The 25,473-nt window shown below is 38.8% G+C and overlaps 1 protein-coding gene across 1 annotated transcript in view; it reads left to right on the top strand.

Moving 5' to 3' along the window:
* LOC107690467 (unconventional myosin-XVIIIa-like) overlaps positions 1–25,473 on the top strand; it is a 107,747-nt gene that overhangs the window by 27,946 nt on the left and 54,328 nt on the right. The window contains exons 3-6 of the mRNA XM_016488821.1: positions 21,909–21,996; positions 22,404–22,510; positions 23,952–24,128; positions 24,919–25,129. Of these exons, the coding sequence (XP_016344307.1) occupies positions 21,909–21,996; positions 22,404–22,510; positions 23,952–24,128; positions 24,919–25,129 (583 nt within the window). The remainder of the gene's footprint in view (positions 1–21,908; positions 21,997–22,403; positions 22,511–23,951; positions 24,129–24,918; positions 25,130–25,473) is intronic.

Genomic DNA, 25,473 nt, shown 5'->3' with positions numbered 1-25,473 from the left:
GCTGTCTGCCTCCCCCCTGAAGCGCGCGCACAAGCCGCATCTCGCGCAGCGTCTCACACACACAGAGAGACGCGTTTCGGATGGCGCGCGAACACCAAGTTGAGTCGTCTTTCGCATCTCCTCATGTTTGAACAGACACATACACATAGAATTATGTCAATAGTACCAGTCTCGACGATCATTCTCGTAAACGCAGTCAGTTATGTTTTAAATGAATGTAAACAGCTGAGAAAGATATCGGATGTGTATCATTATACTGGATCCGTGCAGTCGGATTTAAAGGGACAGCAGCCTATAAATACGTGCTGTTGAATATGTCACTAATGTTAATCAAACAACAAAACAGCTATAACAAAGATTAATCTAAATCTTTGTTTAATCTTTGATTAATCTAAATCTTAATCAATTAAAAATCTTAATTAATTAAAAATCTTAATTCATACAGTGAACACAATGCAGTGTTATTTTACACTTAATTATTAAATTTCTGTACCTGAATACTACCGTTTATTTTATCTATGCTTGTAAATTGTGTATTTGTTCTTTTTTTCCCCCTTTTTCTTTCTTTTTTTTTTACTCACTGTTCACTTGCCTTTAATCATGTTTGAACTTTCTCAGACTATAGTTTTTGCTGTGGTATATGAAGAAGTACTTAAAGTGTATGGAAAGCAAAGTCACAATGATATAAAATTAGTGTCATTCATTTTTTTTGTCATTCACATTGATGTTAAAATGACATTTTCTGATTTGTGACATTACTTTTTATGTACTGCTAAAACACTGCTGGTCACTTTCAGAAGTTGTAGTGATTCTCCCTTTTCCAAGAAAGAATGTGAAACAAATTGGTTATATAATTTTCATTTTTAAATATTTTTAAATATAATTTTAATAGATTTTTCACACTTTAAGCAATATCGTATCGCATATCGCATATCGCATTTTTTAACAAGGTATCGCGTATCGCATTTTTTTTCAATATCGCACAGCCCTATTAAATACTGATGAGAACTGCTTTTGTGGTGCCTTTCAGCTTTTCATAGAGGGAATCTTAAGCCTGAAGTGGTCGGTTATGCATAGATTCAGTGCCAACGTCTCGGCCTAAGTAGACGCTGGCATGAAACCAGCCTGGATGCCAGATGGTGGCTATATGAGTCTGTTACATGTGGACAAAACGCTGTCATTGAGCGAGAAAGGAGACCGTGTGTCATCTTACTGATGGATTAAAGCGCAGAGCTTCTGCCATGCTTGGAGATGCTGTGCAAAACGGATGACGCAAGGCTCCTTCTCTTTAATAGAGCCTTGTGTTCTCTGCATGATAATGTGGCAGCCGTCTGATAAAGGCATCCTTTTCATCAGAGCCTATTCACAGAAATAAGTAGACGGTTGGTGGCCGCGTGGTGGCGAAATGCAATTATGATGGAAATTGTGGCTTTGTTTGGTATGAATGTGTTTCGATGGGTGTTTCCAAAGGTCCTTCCTTGCAGATCAGTGCAGAGGATGCTTGTTCCTGGGTTAAGGGAAATGGAGAATGAGCCATACATTTTGGTTAGCCACTGGTTGTTTGTGTGCTGTTACATTCGGGGTAATTTCCTCTCAAGCTTCCAGCACAATATTGCACAGGAAATACAAACAATCATCTGAAAGTGCCAGACTCTCTTGATTAGAAAACACAATGGAAGCAAAGATCTTAAGAAAAGAAACCTCTAATGTGTCTTACCAGATTCTACAGCAACAGGTTAAATGACAGATTTATGTATTTTCTAAATAATATAATATAATTAATATAGTATAGTATAATATAACGTTTTTACTTTTCCATTTATTCATTTAGATGCTTTTATCAAAGTAGAATAAAAAAAATGTGGTGTTTATTAGTGTATTTTATTTTTATTGGCGAATATTGTATATTAATATTATTATTATATATAGGCATTATTATTATTATTATATAAAATATATAATATTTTTTACATATACTATATTTATAAATACACACTTAATTTCATTTTCATTTCATTTATTTATTTAACCAGGAAGAGACTCACTGAGATTAAAATCTCTTTTCCAGGAGTGTCCTGGCCAAGATAGGCAGCCGAGTTTGCATATACAAATAAACAACGTAGTTACGTGGACACTAGTTTTTTCCTCACCTTAAATGGGAAACATGTCTTATTTCTAAAGAAAAACCCTAACTTCTTCTTTAATTTTTTACTCAGATACTTAATATGTGGACCAAAACGTAATTTGTTGTCAATAATAATACCCAGGTATTTGTACTCTGACACTGAGGTAATGACTTAATGTCATTAAAAATATTTATTTTTAGAAAAGAAATAAATATGGATTTATTATTATTATTATTATTATTTAAAAAATGTTATTATTATTGGTATTAAAATAATATCTCTGTATATGTGTGGTTCTAGCTGTTAGACCTCAAGTGTAGAGCTCTGCAATGTCTCACTCTATTACTGTAACCACAGCTATGTGCAGCTGAGCTGTCCCAGAATGCAATGGGCTCCAGGCACAGGGCACTGTGGTGTGGTTTAGCTTCAGAGCGGAACTGTCCCTGGCTTCAAAAAAACAGTGTTGTCATTTTGAACCCAGTGCCAATTCAGCAGCCTGACATTTTAAGTCCAGCCAAAACAGTTCAAATAGTCTTTATTCATCTGAGGGCACATTCAGAGCAAAAGCTCCTCCACAAACAATCAGACTAGTGGAAATGCTCTTTCGACAGTGATCCGTATAAACATTGTGATACAATAATTCTTTGTTATTCAAAACATTGGGAAGATTCTTTCCTAGAACCGAAGAACTCTTTCCAAGCGGACGTTTCCTGAGTTCAACGAGAGCTCTTGAGCTGGAATTCACATGTGCTGGCATGCTTCATGGGGAACCGCTGGTTCAGAGGCGTTTATGTAATATCACAATTTCAATATGTTTCCAGCCGATGGGCTGTCAGTTTGATACAGTGTTTGGTACTCAAGTGAACCCATTGCAGGCAGAACCCACCCATGCTTAGATTGGTCCCTGATGCGCTCATGGCCATTAAATTCATTCCTGACCTTCGACCCGGCGCAGGGGTGAAGGACCAGCTAAATTCCTTGAGTTGTGTAAATGCAGCCGTATTTCCCCTGCATTCCACGAAGATTAGCACAGACGCACAGAATTAGCCTGGCTGCTAAACAAATGCTGATTGTGGCTATAAAGAGGCTTGCCATGCAGGCCTAGACGCTTCTGGTGCTGGCTTGGTAACCACGCTCTACTTTAGCAAAATCTAAACACAGTTGAGAGATGTCAAACCGTCATGGCAAAATGGGTCTAGGTGGAGTGATGAATTGTGGCAGTCTTGGTGGAGTTTTCCACCTTTATGGTGGTTTTTAAATGTCTTATATTTGTCAGCTCTAATGGCTGCTGTCCACGGATTTGCTCTTTATCACCAAATCCACACTTTACACAGCCTGTGTTTAATGTAGTGCACAGGAAAGGAGTCTGGCACTCATCATAGGCATAGATAGACACAATTAGTTATATTGTAACTATATTATCATTTAGTTATATTGTAGTCACACTGCCTTTGACACGCACCCATAACAGAGGACAACCATATTTAGTTATAACTATTTAAAACGAAAAGCACTATACAAATAAATTTGAATTGAATCGAAAATGTTAGATACTCTTTATATGTATATAACAGGATTCTAATAGTTGTTACACTTGATAAAAAGTCAATATTTTCCAGATAATATTTAAATAATATATTTTGACTTTAAGTACAATTATTATACAAAAGTCAGTTATTTAATTTAGCATAGTTTTTTTTTTATATAAATGGGACTTTGTGTGTAATATACATAACTGCCTTTACATTTTAAGCAAAAGAAATTGATGCAATGTCATACACTACTGTGCATTTTTTATGTTTAAAAGTCTTACCAAGATTGCTTTTATTTGATCATAATTAGTGTAAAAATAGTACATTATTACAATAATGTAACCGTTTTCTCTTTGAATATATTTTAAAATGTAATTTATTTCTGTGATGGAAAAGCAGAATTTTAGCAGCCATTACTCCAGTCTTTAGTGTCACATGATCCTTCAGAAATCATTCTTATATGCAGATTTGCTGCTCAGGAAATATTTATTATTATTATTATTGTTATTATTATCAACACTTCATATTTATGCTGCTTTATAATATATGCTGCTTAATATTTTTGTGGTAACCTTGATAATTTTTTAAGGATTCTTTGAAAGAACAGCATTTATTTGAAATAAAAATCTTTTGTAATAATGTAAAAAAGTCTTTACTGTCACTTTTGATCAATTTAAAGTATCCTTGCTAAATAAATTATTAATTTAAAAAAATCTTATTGACCCTAGATTTTTGAACAGTAGTGTACATTGCATCACATTTTTAGTTTTGTGAGTCTTACAAAGTTTGGGAACATATTTTAACATCTAAAGTTTGTTCTATAAATAATAATTTCCTCTTATCTGTTTTATTTCATGTCAAAATGATAGCAACATCAGATAAATGAGAATGATTAACTGCTTTATTTAGCTGCTGATGACAGGTTTTTATAAACGGATGGCATTTCATCTGTTGGTGTGTGCATAACTTAAGGCATGCAAGATGAATCACATCCTGTGATGGAGAAGGAGGGTCTGTCTGTAACAGTTACCCAGATGTTCCAGCCAGTACCATTGAGCAGAGCCAAGACATGACTGGCTCAATGAGGTGTGGTTAACCCGTTAACGCTCATCCAACAGTTTCCTTATACATTTTTTGTGGATATGCAGAAATCTGCCCATTTTCCATATTTAAGAAGGGAGTGGCAGGAGGCATCTAAAAAGGAGGAAGTAGAAGAGGAGGAGCGGAACAGTCCTGCTGTTCACTTTCTCCTCTTCACTGTCACTCATACTCCGCTTCCACTCCATTTACTGTATGCATGGGTTTGGTGTAATGTAGTATCCTTGGTTATAGCTCTATAACCTATATTAATGTGTTGTAGTGTCTAGAATGTATCTTGGAGTGCTGTGCTGCTTTAATAGCTGCTGGTTATTTTGGTTTGGTTTGACTTTTGTTTTTTTGTTGTTGTTTTTTAATTTTTGTTTTTTCAAATTTTATTTTATTTTATTTTATTTTATTTTATTTTATTTTAATGAACAACATTTTCTAAATGGTCACAGCTCTGCCTTTTTAAAAAAAAATTTAATTTTTAATTTTAAAGGTTGTGTAGCCTTGTGACTAATCAGGTCACTAATTATATTGCGCTCCCATCTGCATGCCATGGGGTTTTCTTAATGTACCAGGAAACCGTATGCTGGGAAACCGACATTGCTTCAGTCATGTAGCTTTGTTTGCGAACAGCATCCATAATGTACAACTGTTCATTCTACTCTGTTTGTGGTGATATAAGGAAAGGAAATTATTCAATATCTTTAAGTGAAGTTTAAAGGAAAAGGTGTCTGTGTTTACATGTCAAATGGCTAACACTGGTCAGTTGTCAAATAACAACTAAGGATAAGATCAGAAGAATTAGACAACATGTCTTTTCCAGCTGTATTGTTTTTCTCCCATCTGAGGTCAAATTTCAGTTTGCAGTTGCTGGAACAGCTAAAGAGAAGACCTTGCTTGCTACCCAGTGTTGAGGTCACATCCTCTAGGATTCTTTTGGTAATGAGGATGATTTGGGAATGATTGGGGAATGATGTAATGATTGGGGAAATTGAGGCCAATGTTGTATGTGTGTTTTCCATCTCTAGACTGGGCTCTAAGATGCTCTCATCTTCTGTACATGCAGTCTTTCTTCTCTCTTCATGGAGCAATGCTGCGGCAGGTACTTTATCCTCATACGTTATTTATAATTTTTAGCTAAATTTTCCCTCTTAGTCTACCTTTTTTCACCCACTCAGTAACCTATCACTGCTGTGTGCCCACACAGGGGTTTTACTGATCTTGGTTTACAGAGATATTTCTGGCTATAATCAGCTCATGCATGACTCAGGTTGATGTCAGCGTCTTTGAAAAGCTCGGCTGAGCTCTGTAAACAGTGTCACACCCTCTGGACTGGCCATCACATCATTTATTTAGGGTCTTACCTATCCATGATCATGATTTGTTTTTGTATGTGGATGTGTTTTTCTTGCGTCGAGGGGATTGTGTGGCTGTGATTAATGCATTTATCTCGTTTCTGGAGACGGGAAGATGATTTGCATTTATGATATAGAGAATTTGTCTGGGTGTGGTGGAGATTTTGTGTGGAGCTGTGTGTGGTAAGTATAACCCGCTTTTGTAGTTTTTAGAAGTGGCACTATAATTGCTCTGGGCATTATGCGAGATTATACAGTAAAATTGCTTCTCATGACTTGTAGACGTCACTCTCTGTACTAAAGCTGAGAATTAATTCAATTAATTTTGACTTAAATTTTTGGCCATATAAATCTATCATGGCTCTTTATGGAAACGTGTTTGTTAGCTATTTAGCAAATAATGTACCATAAAGCATTTAGCATAAAGCATGACCTATAAGTTATAAAAAGCTATAAAAATGGCTTCGTGAGACTCAGTGTTGCTCAGCTTGATGGTTGGACTGAGTATACCCCAGTATACCCCAGTATACCCCAGTATACATCCATCCTGGCTTTGATCTTGCGTCTGGATTCACTCTGGTTTTCCAGGGCCCTGGGAATGACCAGTGTAGAATGATTGGCACTTCAGAGAAAATCAGAGCAAGTTTGTGTCCTTAAAGACATGAACCAAGCCCTTGACGCCAAGAGAAAAATTACATGTCTATCTTTTACATGTGAACTTTTTCAATATCTTTCCAGATAAAAAAAAAAAAAAGTGATTTAGCTTATTAGTACTTTTCTCCGATATTTTTGGTGCTACTCATGTGTTATTTGTTTGCTTTGGATAAAAACATGAATCAGTATTATTAATACAAATTTGAGCATTAATTAATACCATTTATTCTGGAAATTATGAATAAACTGTAATCAGAATATTTAAACTCCACATGTCAGACTTTTTGTTTAAATACTGCAAATTTGTCCAAATTTTTTGCATTGCAGAAATCAAAAGTGTTGCATTCCAATCAAGTTTCTTTTCAGTGTTTACAGTGTTATCAGAAACGAGCCTGATATGAAACATTTATAACTCCTCCTGTGTTCTAATGTAAATGATTAAGATAAATAACTACTATATATTTGCTACTGCTTAAACTTTCAGATGTTTTGTCTCTTATGCTCATGGAGGCTGTATTTTTTTAATCAAAATGACAGTAAAAACAGTAATATTGTGAAATATTATTAATTTAAAAAGAACTGTTTTGTATTTGAATATATTTTTTATAATGTTCTTTATTCCTGTGATGGCGAAGCTGAATTTTCAGCAGCATTACTCCAGTCTTCAGTGTCACAAAATCCTTCAGAAATCCTTCTAATGTGCTGAGCACCAAGAAACATTTTATTATCTGTTGAAAACAGTTGTGCTGTTTAATATATTTGTGGAAAATGTTTTTTTTTTTTTATATTTAATACATCATAGATAGAATAAGCAATATAGACCTTGATGATAAATGGAAATGCATTTCAGCACTTTATATCATTTTACATTAAAAAAATCTCAGTAGTTGTGGTCCAAGTTACATTACAAGGATAATATTAATTGTATACTGTGGAATCTCTGGTTTGGACAGGCTGCGCAATAGAGTCAAGGTTTCGAGTTGTACAGGGATCAGAGTGCACGCTGACATGTCATTGTCCTGCGCTTGCTGACAGAGTGTGTGATGTGCTGTGTAGAGGTGAGAGTGTTCTCGTTTGTTCCTGGCTGTTCTGTGTTGCATACTCTTCTCATTATCCCCAGCTGACAGCCTCGTAGCTCACATTCCTCACCAGTCCAAATGCCGTTTCTCTCTCAGATCCGACTGCAGTGTCAGCTCAGCTTCAGTCTGTGCGCCACCCCCGTCTGTTTCTCCCTCCCCCTCATCGTGTTCTCCCACACAGACATGCATGCCGCCATAGTGGGCTTTTAATCCACACAGACACGTGTGGGTGCGCTGTGTCCTCTTCAGGACGTGCTGTAGCATAGACTCCTGGCACCACACCCCAAGCCGCCACAGGCCTGTACCGGCACCATCTGCAGAGCCTGTACTATCACCACCTCCACCTCCTGCAGGGTGATTTCTGTATGCGGGACACGACACCGAATCCCCAGGCTATCTGCACCGTCTTGAAAAATGATAGTGGGAGTGAAAAGTACACAAGTGAAAGAGGTGAAAACAATCAGCCTCCCTTGACGGTGTGTTGGCCACTGATAGCTTCAGGCCACTTTTAAGAAGGGCTACAGCGCCCTCTTGTGCTTGTAAAAGTGAATGTCGATACATGGAGGAGTAAAACACGAAGTTTTGCCTCCTGGTGGCAGGTTATGGTGTTACAGCCATGAAAAGGCACTTCCCCTCCTCTCTCCATAGAGGAACCCTGCGTCCCAATGCTCACACTCTTCATCCTAAATAGTATGTGAGAATAAATATTATATAAATATTAGAATAAGTGTGACCCAAAGCATAGTATGTTGAAAAGAGAATGCCAAAAGTCCCCGGATGGTCTACTCTTTCAGGTAGATTTTTGAAGTGTGGATCCGTGCACACTCTAATGGCTAGTATTGCCCACAGTCTACTGCGCTTTGCCAAGGTTTTAGTTCAGAACTACAAACACGAATAAAAAGCGTTAAAAAACTACAAACATGGCAGATGTGCATGACCGACTTTAAAGTAGAGAGGTTTAGATAAAGGGGTTTTGCCCACAGTCTACTGCGCTTTGCCAAGGTTTTAGTTCAGAACTACAAACACGAATAAAAAGCGTTAAAAAACTACAAATATGGCAGATGTGCATGACCGACTTTAAAGTAGAGAGGTTTAGATAAAGGGGTTCGAGTTATTAATAATCAACATTTAACCTGGTAAAAAAATATATGTATTTAATGTCATCTGTGTTATATTTCATGTGCAACAACAATGTGAACCTTTATAACCATCCATTTGGCCATTAACTTTTAAATGCATCATTATGCAAAAAATATGAGCAGAGTTCTCCGCATAAAGACCCACGGCTGGCAGATCAACGTGCTACTTCTTTTCTCTCCAATACGGTAGGAGGTTAAATTTGATGAAATGTGGAGGATGTTAACTGTGATAAGATGATTGACCGGTCAGTTTGCAGTGACGGTGCGTGTAACTATGCGACAGAGCAGACCGTTAAAGACACAATTGTACGACGTGATACTCCCTGTGTTCCATTCGGAAGGGCTCATCCCTATGCCCTAATCCATTCAAAGGGTTTACCCTTCGGAGCGAGAGCTTCGAAGGGTTGAAGGGTGTAGGGGACCAAACAACTGTTTCTTGAAGTGCCCTTCTGCGTCATCATCACGTGCCCACACGGAGGCGCCGTCATCATGCATAGAATCTGCGCAAAGGATCATGGGAGCCCGAAGTGTCCATCAGTTGTACCCTTCGAAATCCTTCATTCCGAAGGGCCCTTTGAAGTGGCCAGTTTTGAGCACTTTGGTTTGGAACAACTCTTCAATATGGCGGCCATGATTGTTTTCACTCCGAAGTGCCCTTCGGAGGGCGATATATCCCGTTTGGAACGCACCGAGTATGTCCTAAAGCTTGCTTACTCCTTTACTACACAAGTAGAAGTTTTCCTCACCAAAAGAGTACATACTTTAAGGGTGTAGTTGGCTCATTGGGACACAGCAGAAGTGATTGATTTTGGCAGTGATTCTTGGCCAAGACCATGGACAGTGTAGAACAGTCTGAGCTCGGCTGTGCACTGCGGTTTCCTGTTGCTTAAGGAAGAAAGGTCTTATTTTTTAGATTTACATCTTACTTTGACAAATGCACATGAAAAGAATATCAGAACAATAAATGACAGGGTTAATAAAGCTTAATCCAGTGCACTTTAGCACTCACTCTAAATAAATCTTTTAACTCTTCTGTCATGTACTTACCCTGATGTCATTCTAAACTTGCATGGCATCATTTTGTGGAACACAGAAGGTGATTATTATGAAAATAATCCTAAAATCCTATAATTATAATATTATTTTGACTAAATAATAATACTGAATGGGGACTGAGGCTGTCAAGCTCCTAAATATTACAAAACACCACAAAAGTCCTTGTGGCGTGCAGTATTAGGCATGCTGTGTTAGATACTGTATATATAAGTCATATGAACTTGTTTTATGATTCTACATTTTTACAAAAATTCAGCTGAGGGGAAGCCTGTTCCTTACACTCAGTTGTTATATGTCTTCAGAAGATATACTAAACCATTCAAAAGTTTGGGATCAGTAAGATGTTTAAAAAAAAAATTATTCACCAAGGCTACATTTATTTAATCAAAAATACAATTAAAACAGTAAAATTGTGAAATGTTATAGCAATTTGAAATAACAGTTTTCTTTGTGAAAATATTATAAAATATAATTTATTCCTTGGGGTGGCGAAGCTGAATTTTCAGCAGACATTACTTAAGTCTTCAGTGTCACATGATCCTTCAGAAAACATATGCTGATTTACATTCCTTCTTATTATTAGTGTTTAAAACAGTTGTGCTGCTTAATATTTTGTGGAAACCATTGTGCATTGTTTTTCAGGATTTCATGGAAATTAAAAAAAAAAAAAACTACAGAATTAGTTTGAAATATATTTTTGTAATGATGTAAAAGTCTTTAGTGTCACACTTGATCAATTTAATGCATCCTTGCTAGCCCCAAACTTGTAAATCTCATGAATTACTTTTTGGTCATTTTGGAGTTTGACAGCCCTAGTCTCCATTCACTGGCTTTACATGTAAAAGAATGGGCGATATTCTTCAAAAATCCACCTTTTTTGTTTCCACAGAAAAGAGAAAATCACAGGGGTTTGGAGCGACATAAGGGTGAGTCCTAAGTAGAGTGAGTCGTGCTCAGCTCTTGCAATGATATACGTGTTCATTAGGTGTGAGCCACACCAGCTTTCATTTCCAGCGTGCTCTGCACTTTTAAATTCACTCTGTGTAGGAAGTGCCAAGGCCTGGCGTCATTTCCTCAACCGTCTCTCTCAGCACTTCTGTTTTTCTCCTCTGTTTCCCCTTTCCACCCTACACCTCTGTATCTCACCGAGGAAAAACGCTTATCCAGCGCTCATCACCTTGATGCTCGCTCCACATCCCCCAACAACAAAGTTTGCACCGTCGTTCAAAGTTTGCGAGCTTCGGCACAGCCTGCGTACCGTTCTTTGAAACCTGCAGACACCCTCACATGTGCACGTCTGCACTGGACCAACGTTTGCTCTGGAGCAGCTGAGCAGGAGAAGCAACTGTGAATCTGTCCATCGCCTGGCCTACATTTTTGGGGGTGGGGAGAAAGCAGGAGTTTTGCAGCGGTGGTACTTGAGGTTTTATTTTTAGCCTCTTCCCGACCCTCTACCATGACAGCTGTCTCCCTCCTCCTCCTCCTCTGACAGAGCAGAGTCAGGAATAGCCTATCACTTTGCACCTCTCAGAACTAAGGCTGCCGGTTAGTGTGACGTAGATCTTCTGGTTCTCAGGACTGTCTCTGTCTCGAACACACACATACAAGAGTCTTGCCGCTTTGGTTGGCACTCGGCTGCACTCTGACCTTGGTAAGTGAGCGACGTTAAGTGTTCGGAGCTGCCGCAGAGGATCTAAGGTAAGGCAGCAGAAGTTACTCATGGTTCTGGATGAGGGAGCTGTTGATCTAGACCTATGGAGGAGTCTGTGGGCTCGGAGCACTGCTGCGGTCTGGACCCAGGCCTGCTCTGTCACCTATTTTTAGGCTTGAGTGTGATGGAAAATCCTAATGATAAATCCAGCACGTTTTGCGATTTTGCTTGAAAAGGTTAATTAAATAGTTTTTTTTTTTTTCATACTGTAATGTTTGGATTGCGGATTGTGCTGTGTAATATGGTATTTTGAGACTGGAATGGTGCGCTGGATTGGCATTTCTGAGGTTAAGTGCTCAAGGCCATCATGCTCAATAGAAGCTTTGTTTGAGTTGGTTTGCTCTTGTGGAAAAAGGTAGTGCCATTTCAGGTGTCTCATTTATTTTACTCTTGAGATGAATGTTTCAAATGGGCCTCATTTTTGGACTTTTGTGGCTATTTTTAAATGCTTTTGAACTCTTCTTCTGTTCAGTGAGTGTCGAGTGTTTGATAGATGAAGTCAGGAGGTTATTTTGTGTATAGAGTCATTGGATCATATGCTTCGCAGTCTGCCTGCTGAAGCTTTTATTGATGTGGCCATAAACTTTCAGCTGTTCATTTGTCTCTTTTGTTGAGCTAAATTGCTGTTGCTGGTGTGGATTTGTTTCGGTTTATGTTTCTTCATTTCTCAGTTGAACTATAATTCGGTTCAGGAAATGAATTCAGTTTTGTTTGTTGAATTGCATTTAATCTTCATAAATGCCTAATTGGCTACTGTATAATCATGTGTCCTCAAGAATCATCTAGAATTAAAGCTGTTCAATTCTATTAGTTCTGTTTTGATCACTTATATATGCTATGTGTAGCCTTGTTATACATGGACAAATAATGTGTTTTATCCTATTAACCATATTAATGTCACATTCTACAAATGTATGTCCGGTTGCATTTGCTTCCCGTTGGAGGAAAAGGAGGGCCATTTGCTTTGTTTTGGGTTTTCAGTAATTATCTAGCAGATGAATATACAAATTTAGCAATTATCAGTATTTCTGTGATTTTACGTATTGAAATCTTGCTATTATTATTATGATTATTGGCAGATTTGAGAATAGAATATTTCAGGGAATGTAAATTCTTTGGTTTCTGCTTTTACAACAACAAGCTACATAATTACGGTCATATTTGATGTTAACATTTTTTGTATTCCTTTTTTGTTAAGTTATTAGTTTGTTTCTGGTTTTGTTACTGATTGGATTGTTACTATTGTTTGCGTAGCTGGCCTATATTGATGTGGGCGTGATGTGGTAACTCTTATAGAAAGTCTGTGCTGTCAGTATTACAGAGCTCTGTTAACAGATAAGCATGCCATGGGTTTATATAGCTGCAGTGTGTCTGTTGGCTGAAAGGCCTGGTGAAGGGTCAGTGGTGGGTTTAGGGGAGTTCAGGGTGGGATCTAGATATGGGGTTAAAGGAGAGGCTGGCAGCCACACCAGACAGGTCTAGTAGGGTATCCCAGAGTAATCCTTGCAGCTGATGCCATGCAATGTGGTAGCGTGACAATGAGGTGAAAGTGATTTGTTTACAAACAAAAGCTCTCTGGCAGTTGTCCTTTTTTAAAGGAATTTAATTCTCACTCATGTCATTCCAAACTTGTATTGTGTAAATGTTTGAAAAATGAGTGACCAGGCTTTCAAGGTTCCAGAAGGAACAAAAAAGTACCATAAATAGTCCATATGATTTGTGTGTTGATTCTTTTCATGATTGTGCATTTTCAACCATGAACTTTTATAAATATACATGAAAATGTGAATTAGCAGTGGAATTTTTATTTGTTCCTAAGAGGGCACTAGGATTGTGGCATAGTCACAATGGATCATATCACTCATAAAGTTTTGTGTTTTTATTCTTTTTATTAAAATTTTTTATAGGAATATATCTATTCAAAATGCTGTAGTTTTACAGAAGTCAGACTGCAGCTGTACAATGAGCCCTCTTTTTGACCCTCCCATAGGTCTGTCATATGTCTCTTGTTCTAATATATGTCAACAAGTTTAGCTTGATTTTTAGGATCCTTTTTAAATGTCATGATTAAATAAATTCCCTTAATATGCAACTTGGAGCAAATCCCACTGTTAAATCACTTCTTTCTACCCAACAGAGCCAAGAGCCTCCTCTTCTTTCCAGCATTGTGGGTCTTGTTTACCTGAAGTTTGTGACCTCACATAACATAACTGTGAAGACCAGCATCCCATTGTGCCAGCCCTCTTGTCTGCTGGTCCCTCCATCTGTCACTCATCTTTTCATCCCGCCCTCCCTTCCTCATCAAACCCTTACCCGGCCCAGCCCATGACAGCAGCATTGCCAGCATGGCATTTTCATCACGCTTTTCCTTCTGGGAGCGAAAGGAAAGTGATGCTCCATTCTCATCTTTCTGCACTGTGTGACATCAGCTAGGTGGTGTGCATGAAAATGCATCAATGCTTTCACTTTTACATCTATCTGTAGTAATGCACTGGGGTGCCATGTGCACGGTTCATGAACACACAGCTGCTAACAGCTCCGTTCAGGGCATGTGTGTGTGTGTATGTGTTCAGGGCACATGGAAAACACAAATCACTGTGTGAATATGACCAGTGTGATTCAACTTCATGGGAGACTAGTTTGCCAGCTCTCTGCCATAGCTTTTTTATTTAATTTGGAAAAGCTTCCACTGGCTTAATCACAGCAATAATCTGATGCTACTGCTTAAAATGTATAATTAGAAATGGCAAGCACTGTAAATTGGTGCTTTATTGGGTTTCAAAATGTTTATATTTTTCTGTGTAACTTGGTCTTTAAAAATGTCCTGCATGAAATGCATTGGATACATCTGATACATCTGATACATAATAACCTCAGCATAGACTTATTGTCCTAAATCAAATGCTAATAACCTTTTTACATGGACGTTTATAGATCGAAGAAGAGAACAAGCCAATCCCCAAAAGTTCAAAAGACAATGTAAGTGTCCAGATATTCTGCATACTAACAAATAAAGTATTGCAGCTCTTTTATAATGCTCTCACAGAGAAGAGATGCACTTATAAAAATAGAAGAAATGCTAATCGAAAAGCACTCTGTCTATTTGTCCTTCGTTACACATATCTAATTAGATATTTTCAGAATAATATGCTATTAGCTCCAAGTCCACGTGTTTTCACACAGGATGCAGAATTGTTGTCACAGGAAGCCCATTTCAGTAGCTGCTTCAACGGTATACCACTTTGAGAATGAGTATTTAAGAATAGCCAATTATTTCCCGGTAGATTTATGAAAACATCATTTATTTAACACATATGAACTATTGATTTCTCACTTTCACACCTGCTGCATAGTAATTTGCCTCTAAATGGTGTTATCTTGGCTTGAAGATGGACAGTTTGTTCGATTCTTTGTTGTTTTGTTGATTGATGTGCAGCTGTTGCACACCACCAGCTGTGCTTTGTCTGAGCGGAAGGTCGGTGGCCAAGAGGCTGGATAAACAAACTTACTAAATATCAGTAAACCACCTTAATCAAAGTCTTAACTCAGTATCTCAGCATGATTTGAAGTGTTAGAGTGGATATTTTTGGGAATCTATAATTTTAGTAATAGGCATTTGTTGCAAATTAAGGAGACAAGATTTCTGTAAAAAGTAAGGTCTTTTTATTGTAGAGTTTAAACAACTTGGGTGTCAGTGAGCTTTGTGCAAAACCTGCTGACAGATAAACATTGTTTATTTGGTGTATCTCATAATCCACTGACAGAATCTGCTGGATATGTGTGTAGGAGTCAAAAGGCAGCGTGGTAGGGAGTAAGATGGGCCGTACTTTCAGCCTGAGTGTGCAAATGCATGCTTGGAGATGTGCTTCATGCAGAAACTTTAAATGCAAAAAGTCACTAAAGTGTATTTATGTGATAGTTCACCTCCTGTGCTATCTCTGTTCTCTCCTGCATACAAAGCTTCTGTATAATTTGTCAACAGAAACTAGTATTCTACTTCCCTTTCAACTAGTTTATTGTGTTTGGTAGCCAAATGCTTTTGCTTTGCTTTGTCCTTTAGTGATAAGATGCAATATTTACAGCGTTTATTATTGAAAGACAGCCATCTGCGTAGGTTTCATTTCCCAAGAGATTTCTGAGATATTTTTACTGAAGGGCCCCATCAAAGAACAGCAAATGAATCAGAAATATGTAGGCCTACATAGGAACCAACACAAGACAGCATTGCATGATGTGCTGGTTAAGGAAATAATTGAAAACAACAGTGTTTTGAGATGTGTAATTGTGTAATTTAAAGTGCTGTGTATTGATTTAGTAATACTTTCTACCCTTTCTCACTGACAATCTACATCTACCGTATCTGCTGGGTGAGTAGTCTGACAGTGATGGTAGCCTGAGTAGCCGCTCCCAGTCAGTGCCCAGCCTGGAGCCTGGCAGAGACCTACTGCGTGCCAAGAGTCCTCAGCCTGTTCGGGACACACCCGCAGAGGTCAAGTCCCAGCCACAGTTCAGGAGAGTCAAAAGCCCCTCACCCAACAGAGACAAGATGGCGACCAGAAAGTTCTTTGAAGTGCCCAAGATGCCGGAGCGCTTCAAAAGCCCTAAGCCTCCCCAAGCTCCCTTGAGTCCTGAACCTTTAATGAATGGAGAAAGCAAAGTGAATGGTGCCCTCAATGGCAGTGTTAAGACTACTGATAGTGCTAGTCAACCAGAGCTCACAGAGGACTTAAAGGGTGGGACCCATAAGAAGGTGATAAAGGTGGTACGCAGAGTGGTTAGGAGGGTAGTTCCTGCTGAAGAAGACATGGCAACAACCCCTGCAGCCATGTCCCCAGAACCACCTAAACCAGCTTTAGAACCACAGAAACCTGAACCAGCATCTGTACCAAAAGTTGTGAAGATGCCTGTGTTCTCCTTCAAACATGATTTCATAAAGAAGGAAGAAAGAGATGATATCTCTGCTGGACTGACTAGTTTGATGACGCGAGGCAGGACCAGGGAATCTCGTCCACGCATCCGCAAGGATGAGCCTCCTGAAAAAGAGGGTGTGAAACTTGTAGAGAAATCTCAAGAGAAGGAAATTTCTGGACCAGCACAAGATAAAACTGTGCTGAAAGTAGAGGCCTCCCAGACTCCAAAACAAGAGCAACAGACTTCAGCATCTGCTACTACCCTGACGACTCCCAAGTCTCCTGTTTCACCTCCAGCAGGATTCGTCCCAACCCCAAAATCCAACCCAATCTCTCCTCCATCTGGATTTGTTCCTACACCGAAACCCACCTCAAAACCATCTACTCTTTCCCCTCCAGCAGGCTTTATTCCTGCTTCAAAACCTTCTCCTATGACTGCTGCTGGATTTGTTCCAACAGCTCCTATCGTTTCTCCACCTTCAGCTCCTATTCCAGATCCCAAAACATTGCCTGTTATCCCCAGTTCTACACCTCCTGTTCCTAAAGCAGCTGCTACCTGTGCTCCAACTTCTGCTGGTAAATCCTACACCCATAACTCCCCAGCCCCCAAAACAGATCCATTTGCTCCTCCTTCAGGGTTCATTCCTACCAATAAACAGATGCCTATGAAGAAACCAGAGGTATTGATCGCGCTGATTACTTGGCTGCATGGATTGCTGTAGTTCACTTAAAGGGTTAGTTCACCCAAAAATTAAAATTAGGCTATGTTTTACTCACCCCAGAGCCATCCTAGGTGTATATGACTTTCTTCTTTCAGACGAATCCAGTCAGAGTTATATTAAAAATGGTCCTGGCTATTCCAAGCTCTATCATTGCAGTCAGCGGGTGTTGCAGTGCTTCAGTCCAAAAGAAGCGCCCATCCATTAAACAAAAGGTAACTTCTGAGCGGCGCATGTGCAACGCCGACCTCATACGTCATCAACCCGAGGGGTGAGTAAAACACAGCCTAATTTTCATTTTTGGGTGAACTAGCCCTTTACCTGTGTGAGGAGTGCACTAATGTGAACGGCGTATACCACTAGTACGAAGATGTTCCACCTTATAGTCTGTATGTAAATGAGCAAGTTGCTCATTTTTGCTGCTGACATTCTCTTTTTTACTAAACATTTTCTCTGCATTTATCCTAGTGGTTTGTGTCTCTCGGAAGTGTGAAACAGCACCCTTCTCGTAAACTTCTTACTCTGTCTCTGAGCTGAGTTGTCTTTCTAGTCTCTTTGGGCTTAATAGATCAGCCCAGGACTTATGGTTCCTGAATGTCACCACTGGAAAACCAACTTTAATGTGCTGATCTTGCAAATTAAGGTGGAGTTGAAGGCCTTTAGTAGATTAAACCACTTCAGAGACCCACAGAGCTATTTACTAGTTTTGATTACTCAAGGTTAGGAGCAACATAAATCTGTGTGGACACTGCATCTTATGGATTGGTTACTGGTTTTGTGTTGGATGGTTGTTTTGGAGTGGTTTGATTGTTGCATTTCAGATCAGAAGAAACTAATTTGTGATTGGTTGCATGGATACTAACTTCAATCCCTTATACAACTTTGTGACTTTGTGTGTGGTTTGGACGTGATATTGGAAGGTGAAGACGATCGTACTTATGCCACCAACTCGAGCAGGGAGACCTTCTCCTGGGAGCATTTGTAAACCCACTCTACCAACCTTGTCCAAAAAGGTGTGTATTTGTGTGTTTTACTAAGATCACACTCTGCAGCAGTTAGATGTCATGCCTGCTCAGCTCTGCAGGAAGGGAATGCAGCATGCTAACATACACATTCGTGACTTTGGTTTCAATCAGGTTCTGTGCAGAGCTTTTACAATTTATCCTTTTGGATAAATTGATGTTGGCTACTACATAACATTACTCAATAACAAAGCTATGTGCATAGTCTGAGTTAGACTCACCTCTTCTTGGTGGTCTGGCCTATAGGAGAGTCCGCCACTGAGTCCCACAGCAGAAACACAGAGGCGGCTGGAGAGGATCTTCGCTGTACCTGTAATCTTCCATCTTCCTCTTGTCTTCATTTATGCTTCCTCATCTTTTTCCTCTGACTCACACTCTCTCTCTCTCTCTCTCTCTCTCTCTGATGCTAAAATGTGCTTTATCCAGACTGTTTTACATGACTCTGACTGCACTGGCTCTAGGCCTATAAATAAAGCACTTTAGAGCTCGACAGCATTTACGCTGACTGAATACTTATGGAGAAACGGTTTAATACACTACATTGTTAATGAGGACATTAATGTGAGCAGAGTGACTACATAGTGCCTTCACATCTAATGGTTATGAAACCCGGTCTCTGTAGAAGCAATTTATGGCTTTATTCCAAACTCTAGTGAACCTGCCTATCTAGACACCATGATGGCAGTTCCAGAAATCTTTCTTAAAAATTGTTTAGACAAAAGTTTTAAACAAGCAAGCCTAAGACAAAAAAATAAACTAAAATGACTTATTTATTTGTATAGTGTTTTGCCCCAATGTTTTCTGATCCATTTTAAACAAAACAAGGGGGGATGACAACAGAAGACAACATTACTCCTGAAAAACATTCAAAAATGTTCTTTCTCATAAAAATATGATACAAATCTTATTTAAAAACTATTTTACCCAACTTTTTATTAATGCTATGTTTGTTTGTTAGTGTAGCATATTGTTAGCTTAGCAACAAATGGTAATGCAAAGCTACAGTACTATTTTTTGTGTTATTTGTATGTTTTGTTTAAGACACCATTGCTGCCCCCATATATAGGGTTTCAATTCAATGCTTTTCGATGCTCCATATTTTTAGGATGCTGCCTTAGAGGTTAGCTGCCTAAGTAGAGAATATACAACAAGGCAACTCACTAGGTTTTGGAATAGAGCTTGTATTGTATTATGTATTTTTTTTCACCATTTCATGCACTTGTAACTTTTGCTGTGTGCTGCAGTACAACTTTAGTATCTAGCCAAGAGGTTTTCATTGGTTCAGGCATGCCCTTCTCACCTCCATGTGCCTGCTGTCCTTTCGTCTGTGGATACATGTCTCATCTCTACCTCTCTCTCTCATCCACCGCTGTCTCTGTGGCTGTGATTGTTTGGCTGGCTGGTCTAGCTGGACCCTGTGGCCAGTGCCTCTGCGTCGTCTCAGGTACAGGGCCCCTCTGGGGACGGCTCTTCCCCTACTGCGCCCCTCCATGGCTTGGCCCGAGTGTGCGCTCATGTGGCCTGTTGGAGTGTAAGCCCTCTGTTCCTCTTTCTAACTCATCCTCACCCTCGTACATGGCTATGTATGCTTTTGTGCTTGTGTTATCAACCAAAAATAGATGCTTACGTTTTTATTAAGGCAAATATGTTGTCAGTTTAGCTAACTGAACCCGATTGTTTCTATATCATATCTTTGATGTAAGGATTGCCTGCTTGTTTATTGTGTATGTATGATAATTTTAAGCCAGTGTTGATGCAGTGCATGGTAACTCAGGGTTAGCTGTAACTGCATGAAACCCTTAGTGTGAGAATTTGCTTCTGCCGCCCCACTGATCAGCTTATAAGTGAGTAGCAGTGGATGTGCTCTCTAATTGGTGAAGACTTTGATTTATGAATATCTCCTTTTGCCTCCTCATGCCTCAAGCTCTGAACATTACCTTATTTATGCATTACCTCATATCACCAACATAGTGTCTTTTATATATCCTTATATCACCTCATTGTGTTAACCATGCTATTGTTAGCATAAATTGTATAATGTTCAGAGATGTTTGTTTCTTTAACTGAATATGTTTTAATTTAATATGTTAATATGTAGTTACTCATACCACGAGGGATTTTAACAAAAAATGTAGCTGTAAAACCGTAGTACATGGGTAAATCTCATGAAAAATGTCTGCCATGTTTGACCAAGGAAAGAAAAAGTATTTATTACATGTAAATATATATATATATTATACATAACTGTTAAAAGCAATACAAATTATTATTATTATTTTTTTAGATTAAATGTAACCTTGTCTTGTTAAATATGACCTGTTCTTGGCAGGTTTCATGAGAGTCTCCCCGGTGAATATTTATTTCATAACCATTACCCCCCAAAGGGTGACCATAGTGCCTTACACTGATATACCACATGATCAATAACCCTTTTTATTCACAGGATGCTTCAGATGCTCTGTGTGTGGAGCTGAGGCAGGATATTAAATTGATAAATGACTGTGTTTGAGAGATGCTCGTTATAAAGTGTTATGATGTCTAACGCTGCTCTTGCCCTCTCATGCTGACCTGCCGTCTCACAGGGACAGGTGGAGGAGGATCCCGTGGCAATCCTAAAGGCAGACCATGCCGCTGCCGCCCATCCTAAGGTCTGCTTTCTGCTGTGTGTGTACCGTAGTTCACCTGCATAATCCCACCCTTGACCTGTCGTGTCAAACTTGCCCTTGTGTTGTGGAGTGTTGTGTTCACACCCATCCCATTTCATCGACAACATCCCAGCCGTAGAGCCGCAATTGAGAGACACACTCAGAGATAGCAAAACAGACAATCTGGCAAATAAAATATGGGTTCATCTAACATTTAATTAGCATTGGATTGTTATTAACAGTGCTGTAGTGTTTTCTACCCTTCCTTCTCATATGCCACTGTACTTGTAGAGTGTACCAGTTTATCTACAATCATAACATCTTATACTAACCAAACACCAGAGAAGAGAAGTTCGTGAACTGGAACACAACTCCATCCTATCAATGGATCACAGATATACTATCTCTCACTGTCAGTTCATGTTCCGACCAGTGTGTGTAGGTCAAGCATGGGTGCAGTGGAAACAGACATGCCCAGACAACCAGAACATCGGGCTTGTAATCTGACCCCGTCCATCATTTGACACCCGAGTTGGTTTCATCTACACCTGCTGTTAAACTCTCCCTATCTTGCATGACAGCCCACAGCATTTTAAGCTTATTTCCCACTGTAGACATTGGGAAACAATGTTTTTTTTTTTGTTTTTTTTTGGACTGATCTGGGGCCTTTGTACTCTAATTGATATTCTGTCAGCAGAGGTCTCAGATCAGGATAAAAAGACAATTTTTGTGTCATTAAATCATAACAGACCTTCTCACATAAGTGTGGACCAATGCATGGAGTGGATTTGAAGCGTATCAGTGATGCTCCTGTTCAAAAGGCCTTTGTAAAGCCATAAATAATGAGTTTGACTGATGTTTTTGTCCTTCACAGGTGAAAACAGAGGAGCAGATAGCTGCAGAGCAAGCATGGTACGGCTCCGAGAAAGTGTGGCTGGTCCACAAGGATGGATTCTCTCTGGGTTAGTACAAAAGCCATGCAAAATTAACTCGAAGCATTATTTTAAATTGAAGACAACAGGAAATGGCATTTTCTTTTCATTTAACTTGCATAATTTGACACATTCCTATGTGAAAATAGAATATTGAGCTAGAGTGGAAGAGAAAGTCATTTCAGAGGCGGAGAACGTTATTGCATTTTGATGAAAGATCATGGAAACATTTTCTCCTTTAGAATATTGTGCACCATTGTTTCGCACACAATAGCACCAGGGACATTTATTAAGAAAGGAAATAGGGTCAATTTTGATTTTATGTAATACCAGTTTTATTACAGTTACAATAAGTGCGTTTTAATTTTGTTTCCGCAATGATGTTGTGTGCAATCAGAAATAAAAACATTCATAGTGTTCTCTGGTGTTCTTTACAGCCACTGTGGTGAAGACTGAGACTGGCAGTCTACCAGAGGGGAAAGTGAAAATCAAACTGGAGCATGATGGGACAGTACTGGACGTGGACGAGGATGACATAGAGAAGGTCAGTTGTCCAGGCTGATTATGTGTTTCAGTATGCACAAACAAAAGATTTTATTCATATTCAAAATGTAATGAAAATTCTCTAAATGCATGTTTTAGATCATATTGTGATCAATTCATTTTTGTGTTTAATTTTTGAAAAAGTTTTTGACCTCATAAACGTAAAAATGTAATCATCGTCATAACTGAACCTTCCGGTGACTTCTCTGTGGTGACATGCAGGTCTTCTCCAATCATTTAGTCCTCTTTAAAGCTTGCCCTTGCAATCTTGTGTTCATCTGCCTCCATATTTTAGTGCAGCGCCCACATCTCAAAATCCAGTCGACGGATAGAACCAGATGTGTTTTCATAGTTTTGTGACTTTAATGTTTTAATTAAAATCAAAATAGAGTTTGTATCTTTAACTATGTTGCTATATGAACAACCAGTAAATAATGATTAGTTTCACAAACCTTAAGTACACAAACATTTCTTGCTTAATTTAGATTTGAAAATGACTTCTCAAAGATTCTAACTGATTCTAACTTTGAAGAGATTCATTAAATGATTTGTCAGACTGATTTAAGGTAGGCCTAGATCCGCTTGTGAGCACTTTTGTGTGATAAATTAGAAGAAACGTCCCAGTCATTTTGTTCATGAAGTGGCTACACTAGTCGTGCTGTGCTGGTTTTTGAGTGCAGCCAGGTAATAGAATAGGAAAAAATGTGCAGTACACATTCTCATCTCATTTCATCACATTCAGTTCAGACTGCACAATCACAACAGAAAACAATGATTCCTTTCACTCTGGTGATGTGGATTCAACAGCAGAATAGCGGTGTATTTTAACGAATCTTCAGGTCTGCAGGGCTCAGGCACAGAGTTTTTTGCAGAGCTCTGCTACTACTTGGCCTGAATCCAGAGCCAAGTGAGGGTTAGACATGCACAGGTGGGTCCTGGGTAACATGCAAAGGGTGGGAGAAGATGCTATTACATAGGTCACAGAGAAACAGGTGGGATTTGGCCTATTTTTTTAAACGGACAGATTGACCTATATAGACACGCATAAAAGTCTAATAGAATTTTCAGAGTTTGCACTATTTAGATCTTGATGAGACATGCTGGGAAATATTTCAGCTCACTTCCTGCCTGGCACAGTCGTTTATTTCGCATACCTCCCGGTGAAGGGCAGCTCTGAGCTGATGATTTCCAGGTTGACCTCAAATCAAATTTTTGAACCATCTGTTCAATGAGAGAATTGCTTAGCTGGATCCAGAGTTGAGCTTGACAAGTTTTACATTGCATTAAAGACTTGGCATGAAGTCTTGAGGCTGTTATGGATGAATCACATCAACTTAAAACCTCTTACTATTTTTTTTTGTCATATTTCCACTCTTCCCATTTATCACCAGTCAGCTTTCTAGCATTCTTTGACCTTTAACATTTTAAATCCTTCAATCCAGGCGAACCCGCCATCATTTGACCGCTGTGAGGACTTGGCAGCTCTGCTCTACCTGAATGAGTCCAGTGTTATGCATTCCCTGCGCCAGCGCTATGGAGGAAACCTCATCCACACATACGCGGGGCCCAACATGGTAATCATCAACCCTACCAGCGCCCCCTCCATGTACTCAGAGAAGGTAAGAGCTCTTGTTTTCTTTCACACTCCTTGCATCCAAATATGCCTACTACTTTATTATATAGCATCCCAATACTCATAAAACAGTTGGCAACAAATACTCACATGACCTCCTAGTTCATCAAATGCATTATATATTCTGACAGTATTCAATTACAGGCGGAATTACTCACTGTGGCAACAATGCAATGCATTATGGCTATTATATTTTATACAACTGTCCCTTCGTCAGTTAAACGCAATAGGAAATTGGCAACTGAAAGCCGCAAATGAGCTTTATTGGATTTCATGCAAGATAAAGTACTACCCATAAAATGTAATTACAATCCAGAAGAGAATTTCTTTCGGTCATCGGTCCTAATTAAGTGATTTTGCATTATGGATCAAGTTGAATATGTGCCATGATGAGTGTTTTCTGCATTCTAAAGCTGAAACTATGATATATGTGAAAATGTTATTGCACTTAGTGCTGGAAAGATGGTTTACGCCAACTTTCTTTTCAAATTAACAGCTATTGATTTTCCCTTCAATGGAAAATGAATATTAATGGGTTTACATTTGAGGCTTTAAGGTTTTCATTATTGACTTTTCTGTTGAACAGAAAATAAACACTGTGTAATACATTAAGATTATTAGATTATTAGTTTGGCCTGTAAGCTCCTTGCTTTTGTTTTCCCAACAATGATCTTCACTAAGCTTGTCCACAGACTTCTGTTTTCTCGGGCAAGAGGCATAAATAAAATGAATGTGTTTGTTTGTTAGAAGTTTATTTTTTCTCTTTGACATTTCAGGTGATGCACATGTTCAAAGGCTGCCGACGAGAAGACACGGCCCCTCATATATATGCAGTGGCTCAATCTGCCTACCGAAACCTTTTGACAACACGACAGGACCAGTCCATCGTGCTGCTGGGAAAGAGCGGCAGTGGCAAGACCACAAACTGCCAGCATTTAGTTCAGTATCTGGTGTCCATCGCCGGCAGCACTGGAAAGATCTTTACTGGTACAGAAACAGGAGCCATACTAATCTCATCTCCTAGCAATTTTAAATGGTTTTCTAGGGATGAACAAAAATTTTGGCTAATGCTGGTGGCCTATAATATTATAAATCAATGCTTGCATACTTTAATAACATAAAGAAATTGTGTTTTTTATTTTTAAGCTACAATCTGACGTTCATTATTTAATTTAATTTAACTTAACTCTTCTGGGCAATTCAAACTGAAATGTGTAAAAGTGCAATCTGGTGTGAAAGCATCAGAATTTCACAATAGAAGTCATTCTTTTTAAAACTGTTCTTTTGTAACCAAGCCTAGAAAAACAAAATACTGTTGAATTGCTAATATT

The sequence above is a fragment of the Sinocyclocheilus anshuiensis genome, unplaced genomic scaffold (genome assembly GCF_001515605.1).
Source record: "Sinocyclocheilus anshuiensis isolate Anshui unplaced genomic scaffold, SAMN03320099.WGS_v1.1 scaffold1455, whole genome shotgun sequence".
NCBI lineage: Eukaryota > Metazoa > Chordata > Actinopteri > Cypriniformes > Cyprinidae > Sinocyclocheilus > Sinocyclocheilus anshuiensis.
This window is presented reverse-complemented; position numbering and strand designations above follow the sequence as displayed.